Raw genomic sequence first — 25,540 nt, 5'->3', positions numbered from 1 at the left:
ATAATCCTTTTCACCCACAAACCAGTTGCTGCCTTTTTGACTGCAGGTGTGGGGTGTTCTGGGGTGTTCCCTTAGACTCTCCCCCCAAGCCAAGCAAGCAGTGTACTCGAGCCCCCGCGCCCCTGCCCTACCCTCCCCTCCCCAGCCGAACCTCGCACTCAAGCAGTTTGCTTCCTCCCCTAGGCTTCAGGCCTCAGCTGAGCCCCGCTCCTTGAGGGGGTGGATATACGCCCCTCTAGAACTTTCCTCTGCACTTGGTCCTATTCCTAAGGTTGGTTCTCATGCCATCCACAGAGGAGTCGCGTTAACACGCACACGGTGTGTGTCGGTCTGACCGTGATGGGGCTCTGTGGGGACCCCACCAGCTGGAAGACAGAGAGGGCGGGCTGGCAGGCCAGTTGGAGGGTGGAGGCAGGAGGGGGCCCAGCCTGGCACTGGGGCATGCCCAGGTCATGCCCGTGGCTGTGTGGCCGGCCCTGGAAGACTTCCAACCCGCAGGGTCCCCACATGGCCCCTCTCCAGTGCACGGAGGCATGTGTTCACCACATACACACTTTCTACCTCTGCTCTTCCCTGTAGGGGTGGGTGTTTCAACCAGATTAATGCTCAATTGAGTCGTTTTTAAAGGGGCCCTTTGCTGAAGAGAAAGGACATGAATAAGCCATGCCTGTCTTTTCCAGCCGCCCTTTCCGCCCGCTGCTGGGTTCTGCTCTGTAGCTGAGACACCTCTGCCCTTCCTATGGGTGCCCGCCCTGCCGTAGGCCCGCATAAGCCATGCACGGCCCTGGAGGGCCCAGGGGGAGGTGCAGTGCAGAGAGGCCGAGAAGGCCCTGGAACCTTCTCAGAGCCTGGTCCACCTGTTCTGTCTGTCCTTCCCTCACTGAGAGGTAGTGGTCAAGGGCACAGGCTCTGAGGGCAGACCTCCAGGGCGCCAATCCCAGCTCTGCCGTCTGTGGTTTGGGGATTGTGACTTCCGCTCTCTGAGCCTTAGTTTCCTCCAGCGTTACCCCTGTGCAAGAGCCTTGGAGCCGAGCCGCCGACCCTGGAGCACCTCCCCCACCCCAGTGCCATCCATACCTGCCTGCCTCTGCTCAGATCTAATTAACTTAAATAAGGATGATAGGGCAAGCCCGCCGCCAGGTGAGCAAACACTTGATTATGAGGGAAACAGGAGAGCATCCTTGGCAAGAGCCAGAGAGGAGCTGGGGTGGGGTGAGGGTGGAGAAGGGCCTAAATGCCAGGCCCGGGGGCAAGGGCCGAGCAGCAGCAGCTGACAGATGTTCACGAGATCTTTCCCATATGCCCAGCCCTAGTTTAAACTCTACAGGAGGCTATAAAGTAGCAAAGGGCGCAGCCCTGCGCTCGAGAAGCAAGACTCCAGCCCTGGCCAGGTGGCTCAGCTGGTTGGAGCATCGTCCCACACATTAGAAAGGTTGCAGGTTCAATCCCCGGTTGGGGCGCTTATGGAAGGCATGTTTTTTTCTCTCTCTCCCTTCCTCTCTCTCTAAAAAATCGATAAGCATGCCTGTAGGTGAGGATTAAATAAATAAATGAAGCAAGGCTCCAGCACGGGCCCCACTCAGATGCAACGCTGAATGAGCACTAAGGGGTTTGCAGGGCTGGCTGTCATGCGTAAAAACGAGCAGTGGCTTCGGGGGGCTCTGAAGTGAGGGGTTTGGACTAGATGGTTCTTCCTTTAACTTCTTTGGGTTTTTAAAACTTTTTTCATTTTTATTTTATTTCATTTTAAGATTTTATTTATTTTATTTTTAGAGAGAGGGGAAAAAAAGGAGAAAGAGAGAGAAAAACATCAATGTGTGGTTGCCTCTCGCACACTCCCTACTGGGGACCTGGCCCGCAACCCAGGCATGTGCCCTGACTGGGAATTGAACCATCGAACCAGCAACCCTTTGGTTTGCAGGCCGGCGCTCAATTCACAGAGCCATACCAGCCAGGGCTATTTTTTTAAAGTATATTTTATTGATTATGCTATTACAGTTATCCTGATTTTTCCCCCCTTTGCCCTCCCTCCAGCCAGCACCCCCCACTCCTTCAGGCAATCCACCCCCCCCCCCCACCATTGTTCATGTCTATGAGTCATGCACATAAGTTCTTTGGCTCTCCAATTCCTATACTGTACTTTACATCCCCATGGCTATTCTGCAACTACCTATTGGTATTTCTTAATCACCTCATCTCTTCACCCATTCTCCCCCTCCCTGCTCCCCTCTGGCAACCATCAAAACGCTCTGTGTCCATGATTCTGTCTCTGTTCTTCTTGTTTGCTTAGTTTGTTTTCTAGATTCAATTGTTGATAGATTTGTATTTATTGCCATTTTATTGTACGTAGTTTTGATCTTCTTTTTCTCAAAAAAGTCCCTTTCTCAACAAAAGTCCCTTTTGATCTTTTTTTTTCTCAAAAAAGCGCCTTCATATAATAATGGTTTGGTGATGATGAAATCCTTTAGGTTTCCTTGCCTGTGAAGCGCTTTATCTGCCCTTCTGTTCTAAGTGACAGCTTTGCTGGGTAGAGCAATCTTGGCTGTAGGCCCCTGCTTTTCATGACTTTCAATATTTCTTGCCAAGCCCTTCTAGCCTGCAAAGTTTCTTTTGAGAAATTAGCTTACAGTCTTATGAGAATTACCCTGTAGGTAACTAATGTCTTTTCTCTTGCTGCTTTTAAGATTCTCTCTTTATCTTTACCTTTGGCATTTTAATTATGATGTGTCTTGGTGTGGGCCTCTTTGCATCCATCTTGTTTGGGACTCTCTGTGCTTCCTGGACTTGCAAATCAGGGAAGTTTTCTTTCATTATTTTTTCAAATAGAATTCTAATTCCTCTCTCTTTCTCTTCTCCTTCCGGCACCCCTCTGATGCGAATGTTGGACCTCTTGAAGTTGTCCCTGAGGCTGATTTTACTGTCCTCATTTTGAGGGGATTCTTTTTTCTTCTTGTTGTTCTGATTGGTTGTTTTTCACTTCCTTGTATTCCAAATTATTGACTTGATTGTTGACTTCGTCCACTCTACTGTTTTTTCCATATAAATTGTTCTTTATTTCAACTAATGTATCCTTCATTTCTGACTGGATTTTTTTTTTTTTTATGCTGCTGAGGTCCTCACCAAGTTCCTTGACCATATACCCAGTGTTTTGAACTCTGCATCTGATAGATTGCTTATCTCCATTTCGTTTACCTCTTTTTGTGGAGTTTTGATCTGTTCTTTCATATGGGCGTGTTCCTTTGTCACCTCATTGTGGCAGCCTCCCTGTGTTTGCTTCTGTGTATTAGGTAGAGCTGCTTTGACTCTGTGTCTCGGTTGTGTGGCCCAATGTAGTAGGTGTCCTGCAGGGTCCAGTGGCACAGCCTCCCCTATCACCCAAGCTGGGTACTCGAGGTGCGCCCTTCGTGTGGGCTGAGCATACCTTCCTCTTATAGTTGAAACTTGGTTGCTGTTGGCAGGTCGATGGGAGGGATTTACTCAGGCCAGTCAGCTGCAAGGACTGGCTGTGACCACTGACCTCCACTCTCCTCCCTCCATGGAGGATCAGCTGTGCAGGGGCAGGGTGGTGGTGCTCCCATGTGGTCTGTAGCCGTCCACTGGATGCAGTGGCCCTGGGGTTTCCCGGGTGGTGCAGGCCAAGGTCAGCCCTCACCTGTGTTGTGCCCGGGGCACCCTGCCTGAGCTGTAAAGCAGTCTGAGATGGCTGCTACTTGTGCTGGGCTTGGAGATTCCCAGGTGAAGCCAAGCTGTGGATCTAGACTGGCTGCTGCTAGCGCCAGGCCTGGGGCTCACTGAGGCCACCTGTTGCTTGTGAGGCCAAGACCAACCATTCACATGGAAAAGCAGCTTGTGTGGGCCCATAAACTGGGTGGGGTGGAGTCTCTGGGGATCTCCAAGGCGGGTCAGTGTCAGCCAGGTTGACAGAGTCTCAGATATGGCATCAGCTTGCCAGCTCTCTAAGGGGAGGGTTTAGAAAAGGGACAATGGCTTCTGCTCGCCCTGATGCCAGACAGTTGAGTCTCTTCCTGCTACCACTGGTGCCTTTCAAGCTGCCACCCCGGTCCAGTGCTGGAGCTCAGAGGGAGTGAGTCTGAGCAGATGAGTCCCTGTGTGGGTTCTTTAAGAGGAACTGCTGGGGGCTCCAGCAGTTTCTTCCACCAACTGAATCCCTGCTGGGTTTTGCAGCCAGAAGTGGTGGGGACTTATCTTCCTGGCCCTGGATCCTGGGCCGGGGGCCTGGTGTGGGGCTGGGACTCCTGGCTCCTAAGATGTCCCTCCCAAATTTTTATCCACACACAGATGTGGGACCACCTCATGCCGCATCTGCGCCCCTCCTACCAGTCACGATGGATGTGGTTTCTTTAATTCCATAGTTGTCAGACTTCCATCCAGCTTGATTTCCGACAGTTCTGAGTGATGGTGGTTCTATATTTTAGTTGTAATTTGATGTGGTCGTGTGAAGAGGTGAGCCATGTCTGCCTACACCGCCATCTTGACCAGAAGAAAACTAAAAACTTTTGATTATGGAAAATTTCAAGCACATACAAAAGTGGAGAGTGGCGGATGACACCACCTGCCCGGTTGTATCTCATTTCTCCTCACTCCGCCTTTTTTCCTGGAGTGTTTGAAGGCAAATCCAGATGTGTGTGGTTTTACCCATAAATACTTGCGTGCGCACAGAATGGCGAATGTTAAGGTTTCTTCCAGCTCTGACCTGGTCTGAGCGTGTGTATGCGATGGTACATGTTTCTCTGAAGGGGTGACGAGGCGGTGACGGGTCCCTCTGGGGGTTGGTGTACATAGGGATGCTGCTACACACACATCCCCCCGGCAGCCCCGAGGACCCCCTCTGGTCTCCCCAGAACTACCCTAACTGATCCTAGCAAACCTCAGCCCAGGCGAGGCTGGAACAGCCTGGCCCCGAGGGCCCAAGAGAGGCTAAGAGAGAATCAGGTAACAATCCATCTCTTCCTAAAATATGGAACGAACCCCAGTACCAGCCGGCGCCGTGCTTGGCACCGAAGGCGCAGAAGTGACCCGGGCAGGCCGAGCCCCTGCTATCACCAGCATACGCGGTCACACGGAGCTGGCGTGTGGGGGCAGAGAGCAAGCCCACCGGTACAGGCTGCGGGAGAGCACTGTCCCCTCAGGGGCCACACCCCCGAGGCATCGCTCCCAGAAGTGGAGAGTGTGAGAGAGAGAGAGACCAGCAAAGGCCCAGAGACCCAGAGACCAAAGGTAGAGGCCAAAGAGGCTGGGCCGCCATCCCCCCAGCCAACCTCAAGGGTGTTGGACAATGTGGAGTCCAGCCCATAGCTCACGTCCACCTTCCAAAGCAAAAAACAAAACAAACAAACAAAACAACACACTTTTGGGGAGTGAGCAAGGCTCAGAGAACACCTGAGCTGAATCAGACCAAACCCAGAAGTGCTGAGCTCGGGGCCGGTGAGAGGCCGAAGGATTCTTCTGGGTTTTCCACAGCTCAGCAAAAATATTAAATTGGCCCCAGCCCCTGGAGCAGGATTTGAAATAAGGTCAGAGGTGACAGTTAAGTGTCTTAGGGACCCAGGAATTAAGTTGTGCTGCAAGCGCACTGCCTTAGAAATGACTGAATTTGGTCCACCCCCCAAAGGTGTCCTCACTTGTCCCAAATGGCAGAAGTGCTGAGACTAGACCCCCATCTTCCAGACGATGGCGTTAGTTCTATGAGGCCCTACTACGCACCTGGCACTGTGCCAGGCCTGCTCTCATGGAGCTTCCTGTCTAGGGGCCAGCAAGACCCTGACCCAGCAATGGCACGTGCTGTGCTATGGGGTGCAGGAGGCACAGTGACCGTCCCCTGTCCAGAGACGTGACTCCTGGTTTTACCACCGAGGAGAGCGAGAGAGCTAAGTCACCGGCCCAAAGCTGCACAGCTAGAGAGAAGCAGGCTGATAATCCGTCACAGGTAAACTGATGACGTGAGGAGCCTGCCGGCGACCCGGGGTGTTTCAGGCAGAAGAGTAACTCAGATCTCAGGTATAGCTACTTACCTATAGTTACAGAATTGTAACAGGTGCTCTATGTAACTGTAGCTACTTATATATGTGTATGTAACTATAGTCCACACACATGTAGTAAAGTGTTTCACATTTGTTACACTAGTGATAACTAAGCCACTCTTGCCGTTTGCAAAGAGCTTTCAGACGTGATGTTCGTGTCGTCCCTGCCAGGCAGGTCACTGTGGTGCCGTTTTCCAGAAGGGCACACTGAGACCGCCACTGGTGATGCCCGAGGCTCTCCGCTGAGGAGGCAAAGCCAGGGCTTCAGCGCAGGTCTGCCCAGCTCCGAGGCCTGTGAGGGGGTCCAGGGGGGAGCAGAAGCTGCAAGGCCACTGAGAATAGGCCTCCCATGTCCCGTGGGGGCTGCGCTGGTCGCCCAGAGAGCCCCTTCAAGACCCTGGCAGAGCCCGAGACTCTGAAACAAGGATACTCCAGTGCAGTTCAGACAAAGCTTCACGGAAGAGGGAGGCCATCTGCTGGTCCTTGGGGGGTGGGGGGGAGAGAGCACCAGGGGAGGGGGTGCTGGACAGTTGAGGGAGAGGGGAGAAGGGCTGGTCAGGCCCGAAAAGGACAGCTGCTACAGACCGGACCTGCCCTGTGGCCAGTGGCGGGCAGCCTGCTGCGGTGAGTGGGGACCCCTGGTGGCTGTGCACAGGGCCCAGTGGTCACTTAGCGCTGCAGTCTGCCCCGGCCAAGGACTGACTCCTCTCAGCCCTTGCTCTCTGCCTCTTACCGCTTCTCACCGTCTCCATGGCCACCCCAGCTGGGGCCCAGGAGAACCAGGGTGCCTGCGGGGTCGGGGTCAGGCCTTTACACATGGTCTGCACCACCCACGAACACTGTCCCTGAGAATTTGTCTGGTCACCCCTCCATCCCACCTTAACTCCCTATCCCCTTCACGACTTTGACCTTCGGGAGTGGGTCTGACCCTGGTCACGCCCCCACCTCTGCTCTGCAGACTTCGGGGCCTGCCCACTTTCTCCAGGACCCAGCCCTCCCTTCTGTAGCTCGCAGCTCACAGCTCGAGCCCACGCTGGCAGGAAGCAAAGGCTGACCCTGGCTCACACTCCCTTTATTGTTGATGCGGCCCACCGCTCGCTGAGAAATGCTCGCTGGCCCGGGGAAGCAGGAGGCCACGAAGCAGCCCCAGGAGAAGGGCTGCCGCAAGAACATATGGAGAAGGAGGAGCAGACGGCGCGGGCCTGCGGGACCAGGTCTCTGAGGGAGCGCGGGGTCCGACCAGATGTGGGAGCTGCTCCTTGCAGCTCTTCCTTGTCAGCCACCACTCATCCCCAGGGACAAGTCTCCTGGGGGCTGAGATCTGGGAGAAGGGACTGGGGAAGGCCCGGTTTCTTTTATTTTTTTTTTTTAAGATTTTATTTATTTATTTTTAGAGAGCAAGGAAGGGAGGGAGAAAGGAAGGAGAGAAACATCAATGTGTGAGAGAAACATCAATTGCTTGCCTCTCGTGGGCCCCCAAACGGGGACCTGGCGTAGAACCCAGGCACGTGCCCTGACTGGGAATCGAACTGGTGACCTTTCAGTTTGCAGGACAATACCCAAGTCACTGAGCCTCACCTGTCAGGTCAAAGAAAGCCCAGTTTCTAGAAGAGCGTGTCTGTCAAGGCTGGGGGACGTGTCCTTGGCTGAGCTCGAAGCAGCTGGACCCAGGGTGCCATGCCGTGGCCTCCAGGACAGATGGGACCCTGCCAGACAGGCAGCCCTGCCCCTGCAGGAGTGGCAGAATCAGATGGGGAGCTTGGCATCCACTTATCTCTCGGCACCTGGAGGAGGAAGTGAAGGCAGCAATTAATTGTACAAGGCGGGTGGTTTGTACAGCTTAAGTTCAGATAAAAAGTTTAATTATCCCTAAGCCCTAATACAAATTAATTAGTCTTCCATATTAGGAGGGTAAGCTTGCCGGCTCTAGCCACAGCCCAGACATCACTGAGGATGGCCGAGGGTGCTGGGGGAGAGAGGTGGGTATCGAAGGCCCGCGGCCCCGAGCCCCACCTGGTCAGGGACAGGCAGCTGCCTCCACATGGCCCCAGGTCAAGCCTGGGTGTGAGCCCACTGTCTGGGGTGAGCACCGGACCTCCCCTATACCTGGGATGTCAGCTCCAGGGGGGGCCTTCTTGTCCCTTGCTTTCCTCCAGGCACTGAGCCAGGAAAAGGAAGAATAGAGTCCTGACTTGCACAAGAGGGGGAAGACAAAAACTAAAATAAGGATACAGCTTCAAAATAATTTTTTTGAGGCCAGGAACTTTCTTGTTTTTCCTTTCCTCCTCCCCCTCTTTCTGCAAAGTTTAACAGGAAAAAATAGGTCAGAGATGCCAGGAGGCGTGTCCAGCAGGGACCCCGGGGACCCACTGCCTGTCGCGGCCCTGACCCTCACAGTTAGCTGCTGGGTCGCGAGCGTTCACTGTGTAACGGGCTGTGTCTTTGCAGCCACACGGCAGAGCAGGTTCTGTTCCCTTGCTCACCTAGCCCGCCAGCGTGAGCCGGACTGCCTTGAGCAAGGGGTGGGGGGGGGTGCGCTTGGATTTGCATCTTAAGAAGATGCTTCTCTGTAAATTAAAGGGGAACAAAAGTGGGAAGGTGAATCTGGCTAAGAGGCTTTCACGAAGCTCTGTCTCGAAACAGTGCAGGGTTAAGCCCAGGATTCATTTAATACTTACAACCTGAAGTTCTTGCTGTGTGCCAGAAGTGAGCATTGCACCAACAGCAACTCGCTGAGTCCCTTACAGTCACCCTGTGACGGGAGGACCATCATTTTACCAACCAGGAGACTGAGGACAAAGAAGGTATGTAGTGTGCCCAAAGCCACCCAGCTAATAAGGTGGCAGGGCCAGGATTCGCTCCACGTGGCATGACACCCATTGTCCACACTTTCTTTTTAGTCCTCAGCCAAGAATATGTTTACTGATTTTAGAGAGAGAAGAAGGGGGAGAAGGAGAGAAACATTGATCACTGGCTTCCCGTATACTCCCTGACTGGGCATCGAACCCGCAACCTGGGTATGCGCCCTGGCTGGGATTGAACCTGCAACCTTTTGGTATATGGGACTGTGCTCCAACCAACTGAGCCACCTGGCTAGGGCTCAGAGTCCACATTTTAACTGCCACCCCACGCTTCTGCCACTGAGGCAGGGAGATGAAAGAGGGGTGAGCCCCAGCTGACTCCTGAGAGCCCTCCCCACCCCGCTCCCGCGCTCCGACCCTGGCGGAGCAGGATGGGAAGGACTCAGCAGGGCGATAGAAACAGACCTTCCTGGGCTTTCACCCAGGCAGTTCTGCCTCTTCCTACTTGAGGGATCTGGAGCCAATCTTTGTCCTCCTGGGACTTCACCTCCTCCCCTTACGGGGGGTTCACCCAACCGGGTCGGGTCAGTGTGAGACCCCATGATGCACGTGCAGTTCCCAGCATGGGCCCCATCTATTGTTCCCCCCGTCCTTCCGTCACTCTCCCCTCTTCTTCGGACCAAATATTCCCGTTCCTCTGAGTGTTGCCAGACAATTCACCATCCCAGCCTCCCTTCTCTGGCCATGGACCAGTTCCTAAAAGCCCCACAGAATACACAGTGGCCAGAGCCCCCCACAGCAGCCCAGAAGGGTCTGCCTCAAGGAGCAGAGGGTGAGCACCCACTTCCTTTCCTGGAAACTGTGCTCCACCATCCAGCTGAAGGTGGCCATGGGTTCTGGCAGCCGCCTCACCCTGGTTGGCTGAGTCGAAGTTCAATCCCCCAGCTTATCGTGGACGGCGTCTAAGCTGGTCTCTGCCATGACTCTGCAGGTCTTCATTATTTGAATCAAAATGCTGGTGTTGTCATTTGTCTTTGTTAAAATTAATCGGGTTGGCTTCACCCTCGATTACAACCTGTTAAAATCCTTTTGACTCCTAACAACCTCAATTTGCAGTAGCTCTGGCATTTAGAAATGTAAAGAGCTCGCTTAAAAATAATCAGTAGTGGACTGGTCATCACCATCATCACCACCAGCAGCATCGTTATCCTCATGGGGTCCAGAGGGAAGGAGGTGAAACAAAAATAATAATCTGTCGGGACGCAGAGTCAAAGGGAGGACTGACCAGCTAAGCCCCAGGGAAGGCAAGAGTGAAGCTGGTCCTCAGGAGGAACTAGGACAGGCACTCGAACTCCAGCAGACCTCTCCTTCCATCTCTCCTCTCCACCGTCAGCAGCCTTCCTCCCTTCCGACAACCCGGCTTTCCCCACGGCAGACAGCGTGGCTGCAAACAGCCCCTCAGCTTTACTTTTCACAGCTTCGACTCTGTTGCAAGAGGTGGATCTGGTCTCCAGGGTAAAAATCCAGGAAGGGGAAAAGGTGCCCAACATCATTAGTCAACAAGGGGAATACAGACCAAAACCACCGTGAGACACCACTTCACACCCAGTAGGATGCTGCAGCCAAAAGGCAAACAGTAACAAGTGTTGGTGAAAATATGGAGACGTTGGTCCTGGCTGGTGTGGCTCAGTGGATTGAGCACCAGCCTGCAAACCAAAGAGTCACTAGTTCGATTCCCAGTCAGGGCACATGCCTGGGTTGTAGGCCAGGTCCCCAGTACGGGGCGCTTGAGAGGCAACCACACATTGATGTTTCTCTCCCTCTTTTTCTCCCTCCATTCCCCTCTGTCTAAAATAAGTAAATAAAATCTTTTAAAAATATATGGAGACATCAGAACCCTCATTTATTGCTAGTGGGATTGTAAAATGGGACAGGCACCTTCGAAAACAGTCAGCCAGTCCCTCACACTCTCAAACATAGAGTTACCACATGACTCCTAGAGAAACAGAGACGTGTGTCCACGCAAAAACTTGTTCACAAATTTTTACAACAGATTTTATTTCCAGCAGCCCCAAAGTGCTAACCACCCAAATGTCCATCAGCTGACGATAAAACGAAAGGCAGTGCCCCACTCAATGGGGTGCTCTTCACCCGTAGGAAGGGGTGGAGTCTGACACGCACCCAGGTGGGCAAGCCCTGCACCCCAGCCCGCTGTGCTGAGGGAGAAGTCGGCCGCCCGCCCCAGCATTCCACGTGTGGGAACCACTGCAGTAGTGACGTTGTAGAGACGTGGAGACGGGAAGTGGATTAGTGGGTGCCCGGACCGGGGTGTGGAGAAGCCACTGACAGCTAATGGGGGCAAGGTTTCTTTCTGGGGTGACGAGAATGTTCTAGAGTTAGACTAGTGATGGTAGCACCACTCTGTAAATACACTAAACCATTGAATTGTACGATTCAAACGGGCAACTGTTATGGTATGTAAATTGTGTCTCAATAAAGCTGTTAAAAAACAAAGCCAGGAGGCCCCAGCTGGATAGCTCAGTTGGTTAGAGCATCATCCTGATGACCCAATGTTGTGGGTTCAGTCCCTGGTCAGGGCACATTCACAAATCAACCAATGAACTTGTAAATAAGTGGAACAAGAAGTCCATGCTTCTCTCTCTCCCTCCTCCTCCTCTTCCTCTCTCCCTCCCCGCTTCTCTCTCTAAGATCAGCAAGTTAAATATTTTTTAAAAATGAATCCAGGAAAGGAACTCACTGACCTAGTTTGAACTTCCTGTGACCAATGGGGGCAGGGGCAGAGGGGAAGTTTTGTAAGAACAGGGCGGCCCCTCCGGCCAGTGACGTCATAATGGTGGGGGAGGGGCCCACCACACTGGCTGGCTGTGGAGAATTTACATTTTCCCAGACAACGCACCAAGTGCTGCTCCTGAATTATCTCAAAATCATCACAACCCTCTAAGTTAAGTCTGTAATGCCTATTTTATATTGGCAGAGGCTCAGTTAAATAACTTTGCCGAGGCGTGGAGGGATTGAGCCAAAAAGAAAAAGGACTCGTGGACACGGACAGCAGTGGGGTGATTGCGGGGTGGAGGTGGAAGACATATAAGGGGGGTAAATGGTAATGGGGAAAATGCAATAAAAATAAGTTTAAAAAAATAGTAATAACTTTGCCGAAGTCACTCAATTATTTAGTAAGTCACATGGGTCCAGGACCGGACCCCGAACCGGATGGCAGTCTCTTCGCTCAACCATTAGCCCCGCTGCCACCCTCTGGCTTTACATGAGCTGTGAAAGCTTCTGGAACACACCGCTGGAGACCGAACTTCAGGTCCATCCTCGCTTTCAGGTACTCTTTTGCTAAGGAGACCCTTCTCACAGGAAGACCTTGAACTTCCTTTGCTGGCGGAGGACCCACCATTGGCACTCTTTGAGGACACGGGGCAGTGGGGGGGGGGGAAACAGGGTGCTGTCCAGCCCCTGCCAGCCACACGGCCGTCCCGCCACCTCCCTCCAGCCTGCCAAGGGCATAAAGGACCGGGCCAAGATCACAGCTTGCAGAAGTCACGAAGCAGTAGGCCTGTAGCAGTCTCCTGATCCGCCAGCCGGTTAACCCTCCCGGAACCAGGCAGGAGGTTAACTTGGAGAGACACGTGCTTAGTGCGCCAACACAGCGCATTTTCCAAGTGTGCACCAGCTGTCTGCTGAATAATCTGCTCAGATCCTCCCGGCAATTAGACGGCAGGACCGATGGACGCCAGGCCCGACGGCCTGTGGCGTCTGGGGCCGCCTCTCCTCTCCTCTCCTCTCCACACACCAACACGACAGTTTTCTACCTCTAGTCTCTTGGTGCGTCTCTGCGGCCCCGTGATGCGGCAGCGATCATGGACAGAGGCACCACCAATACGTCTGCACCCGGCCCCCATCTCGGGGGTGGGATCCAGGTCGCCCTGTGATCTGAACCCACAGGGGACAGCCGGGCACTTGCCCGCGCTCCCATTCCCTCCCTCCAGCTCCGATCCTTTTCACCCACGTTCGCCCCTGCCTCTCCGACGCGTGCTCCCCATGGAGAAGGCGAGTGTGCACAGAAATTGAGTTGTTCCAGTTCTCTCCATCATCGGCTGCCAGCAGACCATCTGCCCCGGCAGTAGGCCTAGCGTTCCTCCTAGTCCTTCCTGCCAGCCTTCCCGTCGCCCTCAGCGTTCGGCACCAGCCTCGACCGCCCTGGGATGGCGCCTTCCTGACGCTTTCTCATTGCTGCCGGCTTTGTTTTCACCCACGGTCTCGTGCCCAGTGGCCGCCTTTCCGTCACAGTGTCTGGAAATCCAGCTGGTGCGATTCAGCTCTGCGGGCAGCCCCCTTCTCTTCTTCATGACGAGTTTCGGGACTTGGGGCAATCGGCTGTGTTCTTAGGGCCTCCCAGCAACGGAGACTGTGGTGACCGGAATGCCTAGTTAAAATGACATTAAAATGACGGCACAGCTGGGGGCGTCACAACAGGATTAGGACCCAGGGCGCTCTTGCTGTCTGCGTTGTGTAGACCAGGAAACTGAAGTCTGGGTAACGTTCCCCCAAAGTCACACAGTCAGGTGATTCTGGGGCTGGGTGTGTCTTCACCCTGGGCATGTAACTCCAGATGCCAAGTTGTCAACCACGTCCCTGGGGCCAGTCCTGAGCACGGTGGCAGAGAAGCAGACCTAGCATCAGAGCTCCCAGGAGGAGCTACCGCAGACCATGTCGGTGGCGTGACTCAGACAGCTCAAGCGAGGACAAGGGGAAAGAGGACAGCTCTCAGGACAGGAGCCTTCAGAGGGTGTCAGACGCTCAAAAGGGGTCATCCGCTCACCCCCAGATGGAGGCCCACCTCCAGAATTGCCCCCAAAGCCCTCGGGGTTCCGGAGGTGAGGGCCTCACACTCCCCACCTGGCTCACCCCACCCCCTTCCACACCTTCCCTGGATGGAGCCCCCGGCTCTGGGGTCCCCCCAGGACGAGTGACCTTGAGCCTCACTGTTTCAACAACAGCACTTCCTGGTCATCCGATGCTGTTTCTGCTCCAGACGCCTGGAGGGCACGGAGACAGACGGGGAGATGGAGTCTCTGGCTTTGGCCAAAGGAGTTGGCACCTGCTCTTTGCTTAAAACGGCCTTTAAATTATCTCAGTAAAGAAGAGGCTGAGCACTTGACCGCGGGAGAGTGTCGTATGGATTGGAGGAGACGGGCTCTGGCCGGCCTGCCCGGGCTGGGGGGCCCAGGGGCAGCTGCAGCCTGCGAAGTGCGTCAGAGACTGTCTCGGCGCTCTGAGACGAGCCAGCGCTGCGGCTCGAGGGGCTGTGTTTGGCGCCTGCGGCTCCCCTCACTCAGGGTGGTTTGTGGAGGAGACGAAAGCAGCAGGAGTGGGGTTTTAGTCTCAGCTGTCCCGGCATGAGGGCAGTCCACGGCCACCTCCGGCCTCAGTGGCTGTACATCGGGACAGGGTTGTGGAGGTCAATATGTAGAAGTGCTTTGTAAATTATAAATATCCGCATCGGTAGAAGGTGGATTTATTATAGGTTATTTTATCATCATAAATGAGACCATGTTGCTTTCCTGCCTAAAACTCGCCTGTGGCTCTCCCCTGTGCTTGTGGTGAAATCCACACTCCTTCTTGTGGCCCACTGGACGCCGCGTGGTCTGGCCCCTGCCTGCCGCCTCCACCGCCTCCTGTCAGCCCTGTCGGCTCTTTAACCTTTTCTAGAAGGCGAAGCTCCTCCTGCCTCAGAACCTCTGTACTGTCTGTTCCCTCTGCCCTGCACACACTTCCCCAAGGCTGTTGCGTAGCTGGATCCTTTACCTTCAGATCCCAGCTGAAATGCTCTGCAAGAGGCCTTTCCTAACCACACTCCCCTGCCTGGCATGGGGCCTATGCCTATTCCCCTCACAGAAGTAACCACAAGTCTTCCCCTTGTAGCACGTGGGCTCCACGAACAGAGGATCTTGTCTGTTCTGTTCCTTCCCAGTTCTTATCACAGTACCTGACGCATGTTGGGCTCCCCAAACAGTTGTTGAGTGACTGAGTGAGTGAGTGAGTGAGTGAATGAAAGGCAGGGGAGTCTGACTTGTCTCCCAAATGGCCCCTGTCCCTTACCCCTGCCTCTGCCTCTCCCTCAGGTATGGAGACATGGTGCCCAAGACGATCGCCGGGAAGATCTTCGGGTCCATCTGCTCCCTGAGTGGCGTCCTGGTCATTGCCCTGCCGGTCCCCGTGATCGTCTCCAACTTCAGCCGGATTTACCACCAGAATCAGAGAGCTGATAAACGCCGGGCACAGAAGGTAAGCCTGCGACCCGGGGTGGGTGCTAGACCACAGAGGGGCCTGGTCCTTTGCCTTGGCACCTGTCACAGGCGGGTGGCCCAGCCTGGAGTTCCTGGGAGAGCCAAGGCACGGACGGCCTCTGGCTGTGAGAGGTAGTTTTGCGTCCCTTCCTACCCGCCAGTGACTGCCTCCCAGCCCCGGCAGCTGCAAAGGGCAGCAAAGCCTGTTATCCAACAGTGGGTCCCCTCCCCTTTGGAGATTCTGGGCGATTTCCTGGGCCCCTGGCTCCCCTTCCAAGGCCTCAGCCGCCACCACTCAGCAGTGCCCCAGACGCCTCCCTCTCCCAGCCAGGAGCTTCCTGAGGGACATCATCGCTTTTCAATACCCGACAATAGCCTATACAAAGCACAGTGACAAAAATAAATTTGCTGAAAAGAAAAATGAATCCTCTGAAAGGAGAACATTCAGAGGCCATTGAGCTCAAAGCAAATGGCACAGCAGGTTTTAGGGCCTCGGGGCATCTTGGGTCAAGGCACAGAGCTGCCCCTGAGGATCAGGAGCATAACCATGGGGCCCGCAGAAGTTTGGGGGTGTCCGGTGTGTCCTGCTGACAGAGGCAGGGCAGGGTGACCCCCCTCCTTCACCCACAGAGTGGGCAGAAATGGCAGAGGGCTTGGGGGACTTTCCTGACCACCCCCCCAAACCCATCCATCCAGAACAAACCAGCCGGCGGTGTTCATCCGCATTGTTAGGGCGTCTGGCTGGTGCAGGTTCTCGGCCGTGACTTTTATGAGGAAAGGGGAAGGCTGAGGGGACGTTCTCACCCTGGCAGAGCATCTCACCTGCCGGGGACACCTTCCAGCACAATGGCTGCGGGGGACCGCGTGGAGAGGGTCCCTTCTGGAGGCCTGAGCTGCTGTGTCCTCACTTGATTCTTTCTTTCGTGAATTCACCCCACGAACATTTGCTGTGCCCCTCCTGTGCACCAGGCCCCCAACCGCAGCTGGGCTGCGTCCTCTGCAGGCGGCCCCTGCTCTGGCCTTCCTCTCCCAGGGTGGCCCCCACGTGGCGGGTCGCCCACCGGTTGGAGGAGCTCAGGCTTTCAGAACGGGTCTGTGCGTGCTCACTGGGCTGAAGCCACGACACGCACAGGGGCTGGCTCTGGAGTGTGTACTCATTTACACGTCCCAGTGCCTCATAGCGGGACACGTAGCAGTACAATCACATAATTACACACTAAATCCCAGCATCACCCTCTCGTGTGACCTAGTAACCACCCCCTCCTTGCCTTGAGGCCCCCCTCCTCCGCCTAGGCTGAGATATATTTGGGCTCATCTGCACCTGGGTCTGCGCTGTGGCCAGGCCTGAGCCGCCTTGTGCTGTCCCCTCCACCTCCCAACACCCATTTCCTACCTCCTCACCCAAGGTCAGGGCTCCCCCGCCCCTTCCCCTCCTAGCCACCCCAGAAGTAGACGTCTTATCTCTTCCCTGTCCCCTCCAGGGGGCCAGTGTGAGCAAGCTCCACACTCATTGTGCCCATGAGCGAGAGACGGAGACGCTGGGATGACCTTCCAAATCTGGGAGCCTGAGGCCCTAAAGGCCAGGCCTGTGGCAGCTCCCCCACCACCACAGGCGAGGGCTAGGGCTCACTCAGGTATTTGGCCCAGCAGGTGAAGTTCAAAGGCATCCTCAGCTCAGCTCACATGGGGACCAAGGCTGCACCCATGACAAGCCCCACCCAAGCAGTATTCCCAGCAGCTCCCTTTCCCTCCACACCCACAGCCCCACCTGCTTCCCAGAACATCTTATGCACGTGTGGTGTGGCATAGCGGCCGTCTCCCCATGGGACTCGGCAGAGCTCCTCCTGTATGATTAGAGCCCAGAGGGGGCCAGCTTGGCACATTCCTCCCTCTGCTAAAGACTCCTCGGTCCCTTCTCCCTGCCCCCCCCCACCCCCGCCCCAAGTTAAACTAAGCATTTACCGTGTTTTCACTTCCCTGAACAGTCTCTTCTCCAGGTTGCTCAGCTCTGTCTCTCTCACCTTTCACCCTGGGCTCCCATGAGAGGGGAAAGAACAGAATGCAAGAATACTGCCTGCTTCTAGAATGTCACCATGAGGCAAGGAAGGCGTGTCCAGGGCACTCAGTGGGGCGTGGAGAAATGGCACAGGGTGGAGGTCAGGGAAGCCGATGCTGGTTCTCAGCCCAGACCGCATACTCAGGAGGCAAACGCTGGGCTCATCCCACTTGCCTCAGAGGTGAAGGCTCTGAGTCCTCAACCCGCCCCCTCGCGGCTGCTGTGCTTGGGATAATCACTAACGTCGCTCCAGGACTGTGTGCTTCAGAGGCCGTTCTCTGAGCCCGGTGCCTTGGAGATCGGATGAGAGGCCGAGCAGTGGACCGGGCGCAGGGAGCATCTGGAGTGAGGGACTTGGTCCCCTCTCCCTTTTGTTTTAGATGGTCACAACCAGGGCGTGGGCTGATACAGTCAGCCAGTTTAGCTGCACGTGTGCGTGTGAAGTTTTCTACAACGCCAGCACCTCTGCGGGTTCCTGCAAACACCCCCCTTCATAAGCACAGCCTCCCACCCGACCACCTCCCTGTCCCTAACCTCTCTCTGACAGCCCTTCCCGTGCCCTCCATTTATAAAGTGTTTTCATCTCAAAAATGTCACACGAATGGACTCGCAAAGGCGGCAACCTTCGGAGCTTTCTTCGTTCTGCGTGATTCCTGGACACCCTTCCCAGTGTGTTTGCATAGTCGACCCTCTGCGGCTGCCATGAGCGGGAAGCCCCCGTGAGCACTCACGTACAGGTTCCCACGTGAACCCCGGTTTCCACTGCCCTGGGATTAAGGCCTGAGGGTGAGAATTCCCTGTTCTCCCTCGGCCTCCCCCAGGGCAGGACGGCCACGGCCAGAGGGCGCCCACAGCCCGACAGCTAGGAAGGGCTTGTTGGGGACCAGCTTCTAGGGGACCACCAGGTGCCCAAGCAGAGACTGTCCCTGGAACTGCACCCAGAGCGGCAGCATCCTGCGTCCAGACCCCTCCTCCGCCGCTGGTGTCTCCACTCCTGGGAAAACGCGGCTCCCTGGGCTTGGCGCATCGAGTGCACAAACGAGGCGCCAGCCCCTGAAATTCCGGGGAGGAGGGGCTGTTACGGACGCGGCAGTGCCCGACCTGAGCTGCAGGCTTGCTAGTTCCCCGCCTAGTCCCGGGCCGCCCTTCCCCACACGCCCTCCGTTTCCTGTCTTTAAAAGATTCCAGGTGATCACAAATTCACCTTAACTCTCCTGTTGTGCTCACGGCCGTGGCGGAGTGTGAAGCTGATCAGCCCACGCGGCGATGGAGCCTGTTGCAATGGCTTTATTAACACGCATTTCTGACACCCCGTGTGGCCTCTTCCTTCCCGGGCCACCGCACGCCCAGCCCGAACACCTGCTCAGGGCAAAGCTCTGGGCTTCGCGCGGGACAGGAACACACACGGGAGCCGCAGGCGCCGGCTGTGGGAAGCTCAAAGCCAGGCCAGGGAGCCTCGCCGCATTCCAAGTACTGGGTTTGGTTCTGTAAACATGTGGCGAACCTCGATCCTGCGTGGGAAATGATTCAACGATACAGTACATTTGATATGACAATCTGTTGCTTTAATAGAGCCCAGGGTAAGATAAGATTAAAAGAAGTGCCACAAAGGAGAACAGGAGAATCTTTCATCTCTAGAAAGTAATGAAGACAGACCCCAAACCCGAGAAGGTCGGGCTCTACGTGGAGCAATCAAGTTACAGAAGGCCGTAATGAGCGTGGCGCAATTGGATTGCCTGCGCACCTCTCAACCCCCAGTCCTCGCCCCAAGCAATAGCAGCCGCATCCCCCACGATCAGGCACTGGCTTCCATGTAGGCAGCCAGCTGAGGGGTGGGGGCTGGCGCCTGACCCCCAGGGCGGAGAATTCTCCTGGACTTGAATGATTGTTACTCGCTCAGAGAGAAGAGAATAATAGGGCTTATTTGCCATCCTTTCCTCCTCTCCATCTACGGGAGCGTTCTTCCTCAGAAATGACAGGCAGATCTTCCAAGTTCAAGGCCTGGCCTCTCCCCCATATTTAGAAGGCAGGGAAGAGAGTTGAATTGTCCCTGCAGAGACATGTTGGCCACAGAGCAACCTCCCAGGAAACAAGGAGAAATTGTCCTCTGTGCTTCTGTTGACAGCCTGGATCTGAGTCCCTGGCTTCCTTTCAGCAGACGCACCAGCCCAGCTGGACAGCTGGAGGGGGACACTTTCTCGTATTGGGGCCAGGGTGACAAGAAGTGGAAATGGCCACCGTTTTCCAAGGACCCCTCTCCTGCTCGGAGGCCTTGCTGAAGTCCTTGTGCACGTTCCCAGAGGCAGGAGGAGGCTGAGCAGCGGACGGAGCGATGGACCCAGGATGTTTGTGGGGCCCTGTGGGCAACTCTGCTCCCAGTGGCAGGGGCCCGGGGCCGGGGCCACGAGAGCGCCGGCTTCCAGCCACGTTGGTCCCACACCAGCAGGAGCCCCACTAGGAGAGGTCCCTTCCCCTCCTCCCAAAGGCTCATCCTCTTTGGCCTCACTCTGCAGCTCTGCTGCAGACAGGACCCTGGTGGGGACCAGCAGGACGGAGGAGAGCACTGCCCAGCCCCTCCCACTGCCTCTGCGGACAGAGGACATCGGCTTTTGGTGGACGCCCCTCCTTCTGGTCTTCCGTCCTCCTGCCAGAGGTCTGCTGCCGGCTTCCCGGGGCAGAGCTGAGAGATGTTCCCTCGTCCCAGCTACAGCCAGAATGCTGTGTGGAAAGGTGTTCCAGCCCCCCTGTCACACACACATGCTCCCACACTCATCCCCACCGGCTTGCACAAGAAAAATGCACATATTGACACATCCGCGCACGTGCCCACTCCCGGAAACAGACATACGAGTGTAAATGCATTTATTTATTTAAAAACAACTAGGCGCTGGGGAGACATCAGTGAACAAAACAAAACCTCCTGCCCTCACGAGCGTACATTCTGGCAGGGGCAGGGGAGAGACAGGGGCAACCTAAGTGTGTAAACAGCAGACCACCTTCGAAACGAGTGCTAAGGCGGAAGCACAGTGCGGGGGAGGACTTGAGAAGGGATGCGGGGCCCGTGTGCACGCCTTCTGCTTTTCTCATAAGTTCCGGATGCTTGGGCCCCTGCCGCCTGCAGGGGAGGGCACTGGACCCCGGGGGCAGCATCGCGGAAGGGCTGTGACATACACTCCTTGAAAGAGCTCTCAGCCCAGTTAGAGATGATTAGAGATGAGCAGTACCCAGTGGGGTGCTGAGTTGACACTGCTCAGGAACTGTCGGGAGGAAGGGGGACTTGGATGAGTGTTGCTCCAGCCGAAGATGACACCCGGCTGGAGGGTGAGTGAGACCCCTGGGAGCTCTGATCATGACCGAGCTGCACCAAGAGGGGACAGTGTCTCAGACCCAGTCCCAGGGCCTAAGAACAAAGACCCGTGAGGCTGGGGAGAAGCAGCCCCCCTGCATCCGTAATCACCCGGGAACCCAGCCTCACCAGGACAGCCTGGCCAGGGTCGCTGTCCTTGGACCTCACACTCCGATTATCTCTGCCAATCACAGAAGGCCCGCCTCGCCAGGATCCGTGTGGCCAAAACAGGCAGCTCCAACGCCTACCTGCACAGCAAGCGCAACGGGCTCCTCAACGAGGCTCTGGAGCTGATGGTAGGTGCCCAGCGGACCGGGGCCGGGGAGGTGGAGGTGACAATAGACTTGTTCTCTCTTCCGGGGGCATCAGAACCCCCCCCACAAAGCCCCACTTTGAACAGGTGTCCACACCTTCCCCAGGTTGCAGCCCCCACACACCTCTCCCATGGGACTGTCACCACCGCCCCCAGACCAGCTTCAGACCAAGAACTTGCAGCCCCAAGGCGAGCATGTTATATGGTGGCCCAAAATCCTGGTTTAGCCAGACCTTTCCAGTACCCTCCCACCATCTGTGGGGAGTGAAGGGGCTGGAGAGAGCAAGGGTCCCCAGCTCTATCCTCGGTCTCTCTTCCCGTCTCCCTAGGGCACCCCAGAGGAGGAGCACGTGGGCAAGACCACCTCGCTCATCGAGAGCCAGCACCACCACCTGCTGCACTGCCTGGAGAAAACCACTGTGAGTCCCCCACCCACCCTGCCGCCCCTCCTCCCCAGCTCCAGCCCTCTTCTGAGGTCACAACTCACAGAGAACCCGCTGGCATCTTCAGCCAGCTTCAGGAGTCGAAGTCTGCCCCCTTCCGACCCTAAAAGTAGAGATGAGGTCTCATCAACCCCAAGGAGAGGGGCAGGGTCACCAGAGCAGGGCTAGCCGTGTCCCGCAGCGGCAGAGAGGAGGCCATTCCCCCAGGCTCTCCACACCCTCCCCGCCCCACGCCCGTGTCTTGGTTACTCGGCTGAGGGCTCTGCCCACCAGTTGTCCAGTTCTGAGGGGCACCGCTCTTCAAAACTAGGGCTGAATTTATCATACTCGATAGCTGCAGGACAGCAGGGACGAATGTCGATTTTTGTCCTGTCCCTGGGGCTAAGCGGACACAATTTGTGGGTCCCTTTGCTCCCTACATTCCTCTTAGAGCAGGAGACAGTGAGTAAAGGAGGTGGCGCATGTGCACCCCCTTCCCCAAAGAGGGACTTGATTATCACCGCTCCCTCTTGTCACCCAGCCGTCCCAGGGAGTTCAGATACTCAAAAGGCTTTTTGTCCAAATAAAGCCGTGGTTTAGGGCATCCTAGTGGGAATGTGGACGGATGCCAATGCCTCACCGACAGATCGGAAGGAAGGGCAATGGGCCAGCCCGGACCCTTGACCAAACATGTCAGGAATGGTAGGGAGGGCGGAGACATCAGGGTAGACAGCGTGAAACCCTTTCCTGTTCTTCTCTGGAACCTCCCTCCCCAAAGAGCCTGCAGCCCAGGCTCAGTGCACTAAGAATTCTCACATCCCATATCCCATATCCCAGCTGCCTCGATGCAGGGAACAGATGTTAGGTGACACTGTGGGTGGCGGGTGAGCCCAATGAGGACTTCCACAACGGGGGGCAGCCTGAACACCCTCGTGTCCAGACTCATCAAACACACCTTAGCACCCAGCACCACACGAAAGCACACAGAATCTCTCTCCAAGACTCAGCGCTTGCCAGAGGGGGAGGCGTGGACCCCCCACCCCTCCAGCTGCATGTGCCAGGTGGGGTGGGTGAAATGATTGGGTCTGAGGGCTGGAATGTCGGCACTGAAGAAATGAGATTTGGGGATCAAGGGATGGAATGCTGGCCTCGACGGGGCGGCATGCTGAATTTGAGGGAGAGAATGTCAGACTGCAGGGAGGGGATGTCGTGATGGAGGAGACGGAATGCTGGATTTCAGGGGAGGAATGTTGGGGTACCAGAGGGAGAATGTTGGGAGGGAAGGAGCGAATGTTGGGTGTGAGCAGGTCGTGCTGGAGCCAAGGGTGGAATGCTGGGACACAGGAGGGGGAATGCTGGGAGCCAGGGCTGCAATGCTGGGCTCCGAGGGTGGAATGCTGGGATGGAAAGACTGAATGTCAACACTGAGCTTGGGAATGCTGGAATGTACAATCAATGGTGTTTTTATCTTCTGTTGGCATGTTGTCCTGTAGGGGTTGTCCTATCTTGTGGATGATCCCCTGTTGTCTGTACGAACGTCCACCATCAAGGTATAACTTTTTAAAAAATTCAATTGCTGTCTTCCTCTCTGATTCTTCTGAGTCTGTGGATTCTCTTCGTTCACCCCTGGCCTGGTTGTCTGCATGTGCTGTTGACTCTTCTGGGGCTTCTCCTCCCGCTGCAGTCGCTCCCAGCACCAGCTCGGCTGCCAGTGTTTTGTGACCTGCCCGGTTGCCTTTCTGACTTCCTCTTTAATGTCCCAAGGGCTTGGAGGGGGCAGAGGAGCATGGCACCAGTGCTGGTACCTGTGAGTGTCCAGGGTCACCTCTGGGCCACCTCCCCAGCTCCATGGGGATGCCTGGTATTGGCCTTGGGGCTGGTCTCCGACTGTTCCCATGCTACCTCCCTTCAGACTTCCTCTGCGCTCTGGCAGCCTTGGCCCGACAGGCAATGCCACAGGATTTTAGTCGGCCGTGTTTTTATTTCTCTCGGGTTCGGCTCCACCCTGTCCTGATGGCCTCTAGTCAGGAAGCTGTTAGTATTCCCTTCCCTCGCTTACCCTTGACTCAGGGAACCCTGTGCCTCCAGGCATCCACATCCAATTATCAGTGAAACAAAAACCAACAATTAAATCATAACCCTGACAGTTTGACCCCCATTGGCCTCCGAGAGCAAGCTCTCCCAAGCCTGTGAACCATCCAGTGCCTTTCAAAGCATCAGTCTCATGCTCACCCAGGATTCCTATGGCAGTGCCCCGTTCAATCCAGAAGAGACAACCTAGCACACCCACCACCCAAGCAGTGACTCCTTACCTACCACCCCGGGGGTCCTGTCTTTGCTTCCAGCTCTGATGATGCCACTAAATCCTTCCATGTCCCCAGTGTCCCTTCAGCTCAAAGCTGCAGGTGGCGTGTAGATCCCACCATGATTTAACAACTCCAGTCCCATCCCCTCCCAGCCTGATGGCCAGGGCTGCCCACTGAACTCTTTACTTCATCATCGGAGGCCTGTGGGACACCACCCTCCCGAACACCTGTCTGTGCCCCCGGCCTCTGGGAGCCCTTCTCTCCAGGCCCAGAACAGATAGGCAGCCGTCCTGAGCCTGGGGCCCATCCCCTCCTCCCTGCATCCTTCACTACGTCCCCTCCTTCTGCCTCCCACAGAACCACGAGTTCATAGATGAACAGATGTTCGAGCAGAACTGCATGGAGAGCTCAATGCAGAACTACCCGTCCACAAGGAGCCCCTCGCTGTCCAGCCACCCGGGCCTCACGACCACCTGCTGTTCCAGGCGTAGCAAGAAGACCACACACCTGCCCAACTCCAACCTGCCGGCCACTCGCCTGCGCAGCATGCAGGAGCTCAGCACGATCCACATCCAGGGCAGCGAGCAGCCCTCCCTCACCACCAGGTGGGTGCCTTCCAGCCGCAGAAGTGAATGATCTCAGGCTTAGAACCCCGAGGGTCCTCTGTCCCCCTAATCCAGTGCATGGGCCCCACCACTTCCTCTGCCACCTTCCTTCCAGTCCCTACATGTTAACCCAAAGGCCCTTCACACACTGGGGGATACAATAGCCAGCATAGGCCCAATGTGTGGTTGGATACCAGAAAAAATAGCTCCCCCCAAACCCACAAATGACCTATCCCAGTGCAAAGAATGGACCAAGGAAATAATTTCCACAATTGTGTTAGACATGGCTCATCCCAGGCTGATTTTGAATCACGGACTTTCCCTCCTTTCTCTGCTCATATTCAGGCCACTCCTCCCACTCCCCACCTCCAGTGAGTTGCAAGGAATTCAGGGAAAGCACAGGTCCAATGCCACACAGGACAGGCAAACAACCCAGTGCAGGGGAAAACACACTCTGATGCCCAATACCACGCTTGGCCGTTGTTGGTAGTTCGGGCCTAACAGTGAAGATGGATACTTATAGACGGATTACCAAAAGCAGAGGAGGAAGGACACCGAAAGCTCCTTCTAGTTACCATGAGCTACAAATGTCGGGGGTCAGGGAAGCCTTGGGGTGCTAGCAAGAGGCACCGCCCGCTACTCCCTCCTTTTCTATCGCAGTCGCTCCAGCCTTAATCTGAAAGCAGACGATGGACTGAGACCAAACTGCAGAACGTCCCAGATCACCACAGCCATCATCAGCATCCCCACGCCCCCAGCGCTCACCCCCGAGGGAGAAAGCCGGCCGCCTCCCGCCAGCCCGGGCCCCAACACGAACATTCCTTCCATAGCCAGCAACGTGGTCAAGGTCTCCGCCTTGTGAAACCGCTGCGCAGAGGGCCAGAGTGGGTAGTGGGGGTGAAGAAGGCTGGCGTGTTGGTGGGTGGCCACTGGGACCACTCCGTCCCCTCTCCCCACCCTTAGCACTGAAATTTGTGCCTGGGAGGAGCAAGAGGCAGCAGAGGAGCCCCGAGGTCACTGTGGTGCACACAGCCCTGGGAAGCCCGCTCCTGGGGGCCGGAGGAAGGGGGTGGGGGGGGCAGGGGATGGGACCTTGGGGCGGAGGCTGCTGCGTGCCAGCGCAGGGCCTGGAGGGGGAGCCCAGACCCAGTACCTCTTATTTCTGGAGACCCCCGTGAGGAAAATGCGAGACCAAGAGCAGCCCAGAGGCCGCGGAGTTGTCAGATGCAAAACAGGAAGACAATATAACACTGTGTATTTAAGCACCTTTTCAAGGCTCTTAATGGATAATATTTATTCACGGGAAAAGGTGGAAACAAAAACACCGATGGATTTT

At 55.8% G+C, this 25,540-nt stretch overlaps 1 protein-coding gene across 2 annotated transcripts in view; it reads left to right on the top strand.

Moving 5' to 3' along the window:
- The window catches only part of KCND3 (potassium voltage-gated channel subfamily D member 3), a 179,532-nt gene extending 154,287 nt beyond the window's left edge, over positions 1 to 25,245 (top strand). The window contains exons 3-8 of one of the 2 annotated variants that reach the window (XM_024570350.4): positions 14,992 to 15,154; positions 20,753 to 20,854; positions 21,201 to 21,290; positions 22,787 to 22,843; positions 23,957 to 24,204; positions 24,865 to 25,245. In XM_024570350.4, the coding sequence (XP_024426118.1) occupies positions 14,992 to 15,154; positions 20,753 to 20,854; positions 21,201 to 21,290; positions 22,787 to 22,843; positions 23,957 to 24,204; positions 24,865 to 25,066 (862 nt within the window). In that variant the 3' untranslated portion in view covers positions 25,067 to 25,245. The remainder of the gene's footprint in view (positions 1 to 14,991; positions 15,155 to 20,752; positions 20,855 to 21,200; positions 21,291 to 22,786; positions 22,844 to 23,956; positions 24,205 to 24,864) is intronic. The other variant, XM_053915927.2, reaches the window with a different exon arrangement.
- Positions 25,246 to 25,540: the final 295 nt, after the last annotated feature.

Source organism: Desmodus rotundus, chromosome 12 (assembly GCF_022682495.2).
Source record: "Desmodus rotundus isolate HL8 chromosome 12, HLdesRot8A.1, whole genome shotgun sequence".
Lineage (NCBI taxonomy): Eukaryota > Metazoa > Chordata > Mammalia > Chiroptera > Phyllostomidae > Desmodus > Desmodus rotundus.
The sequence above is the reverse complement of the archived record's forward strand: the minus strand, read 5'-3'. Positions and strand labels throughout refer to the sequence as shown.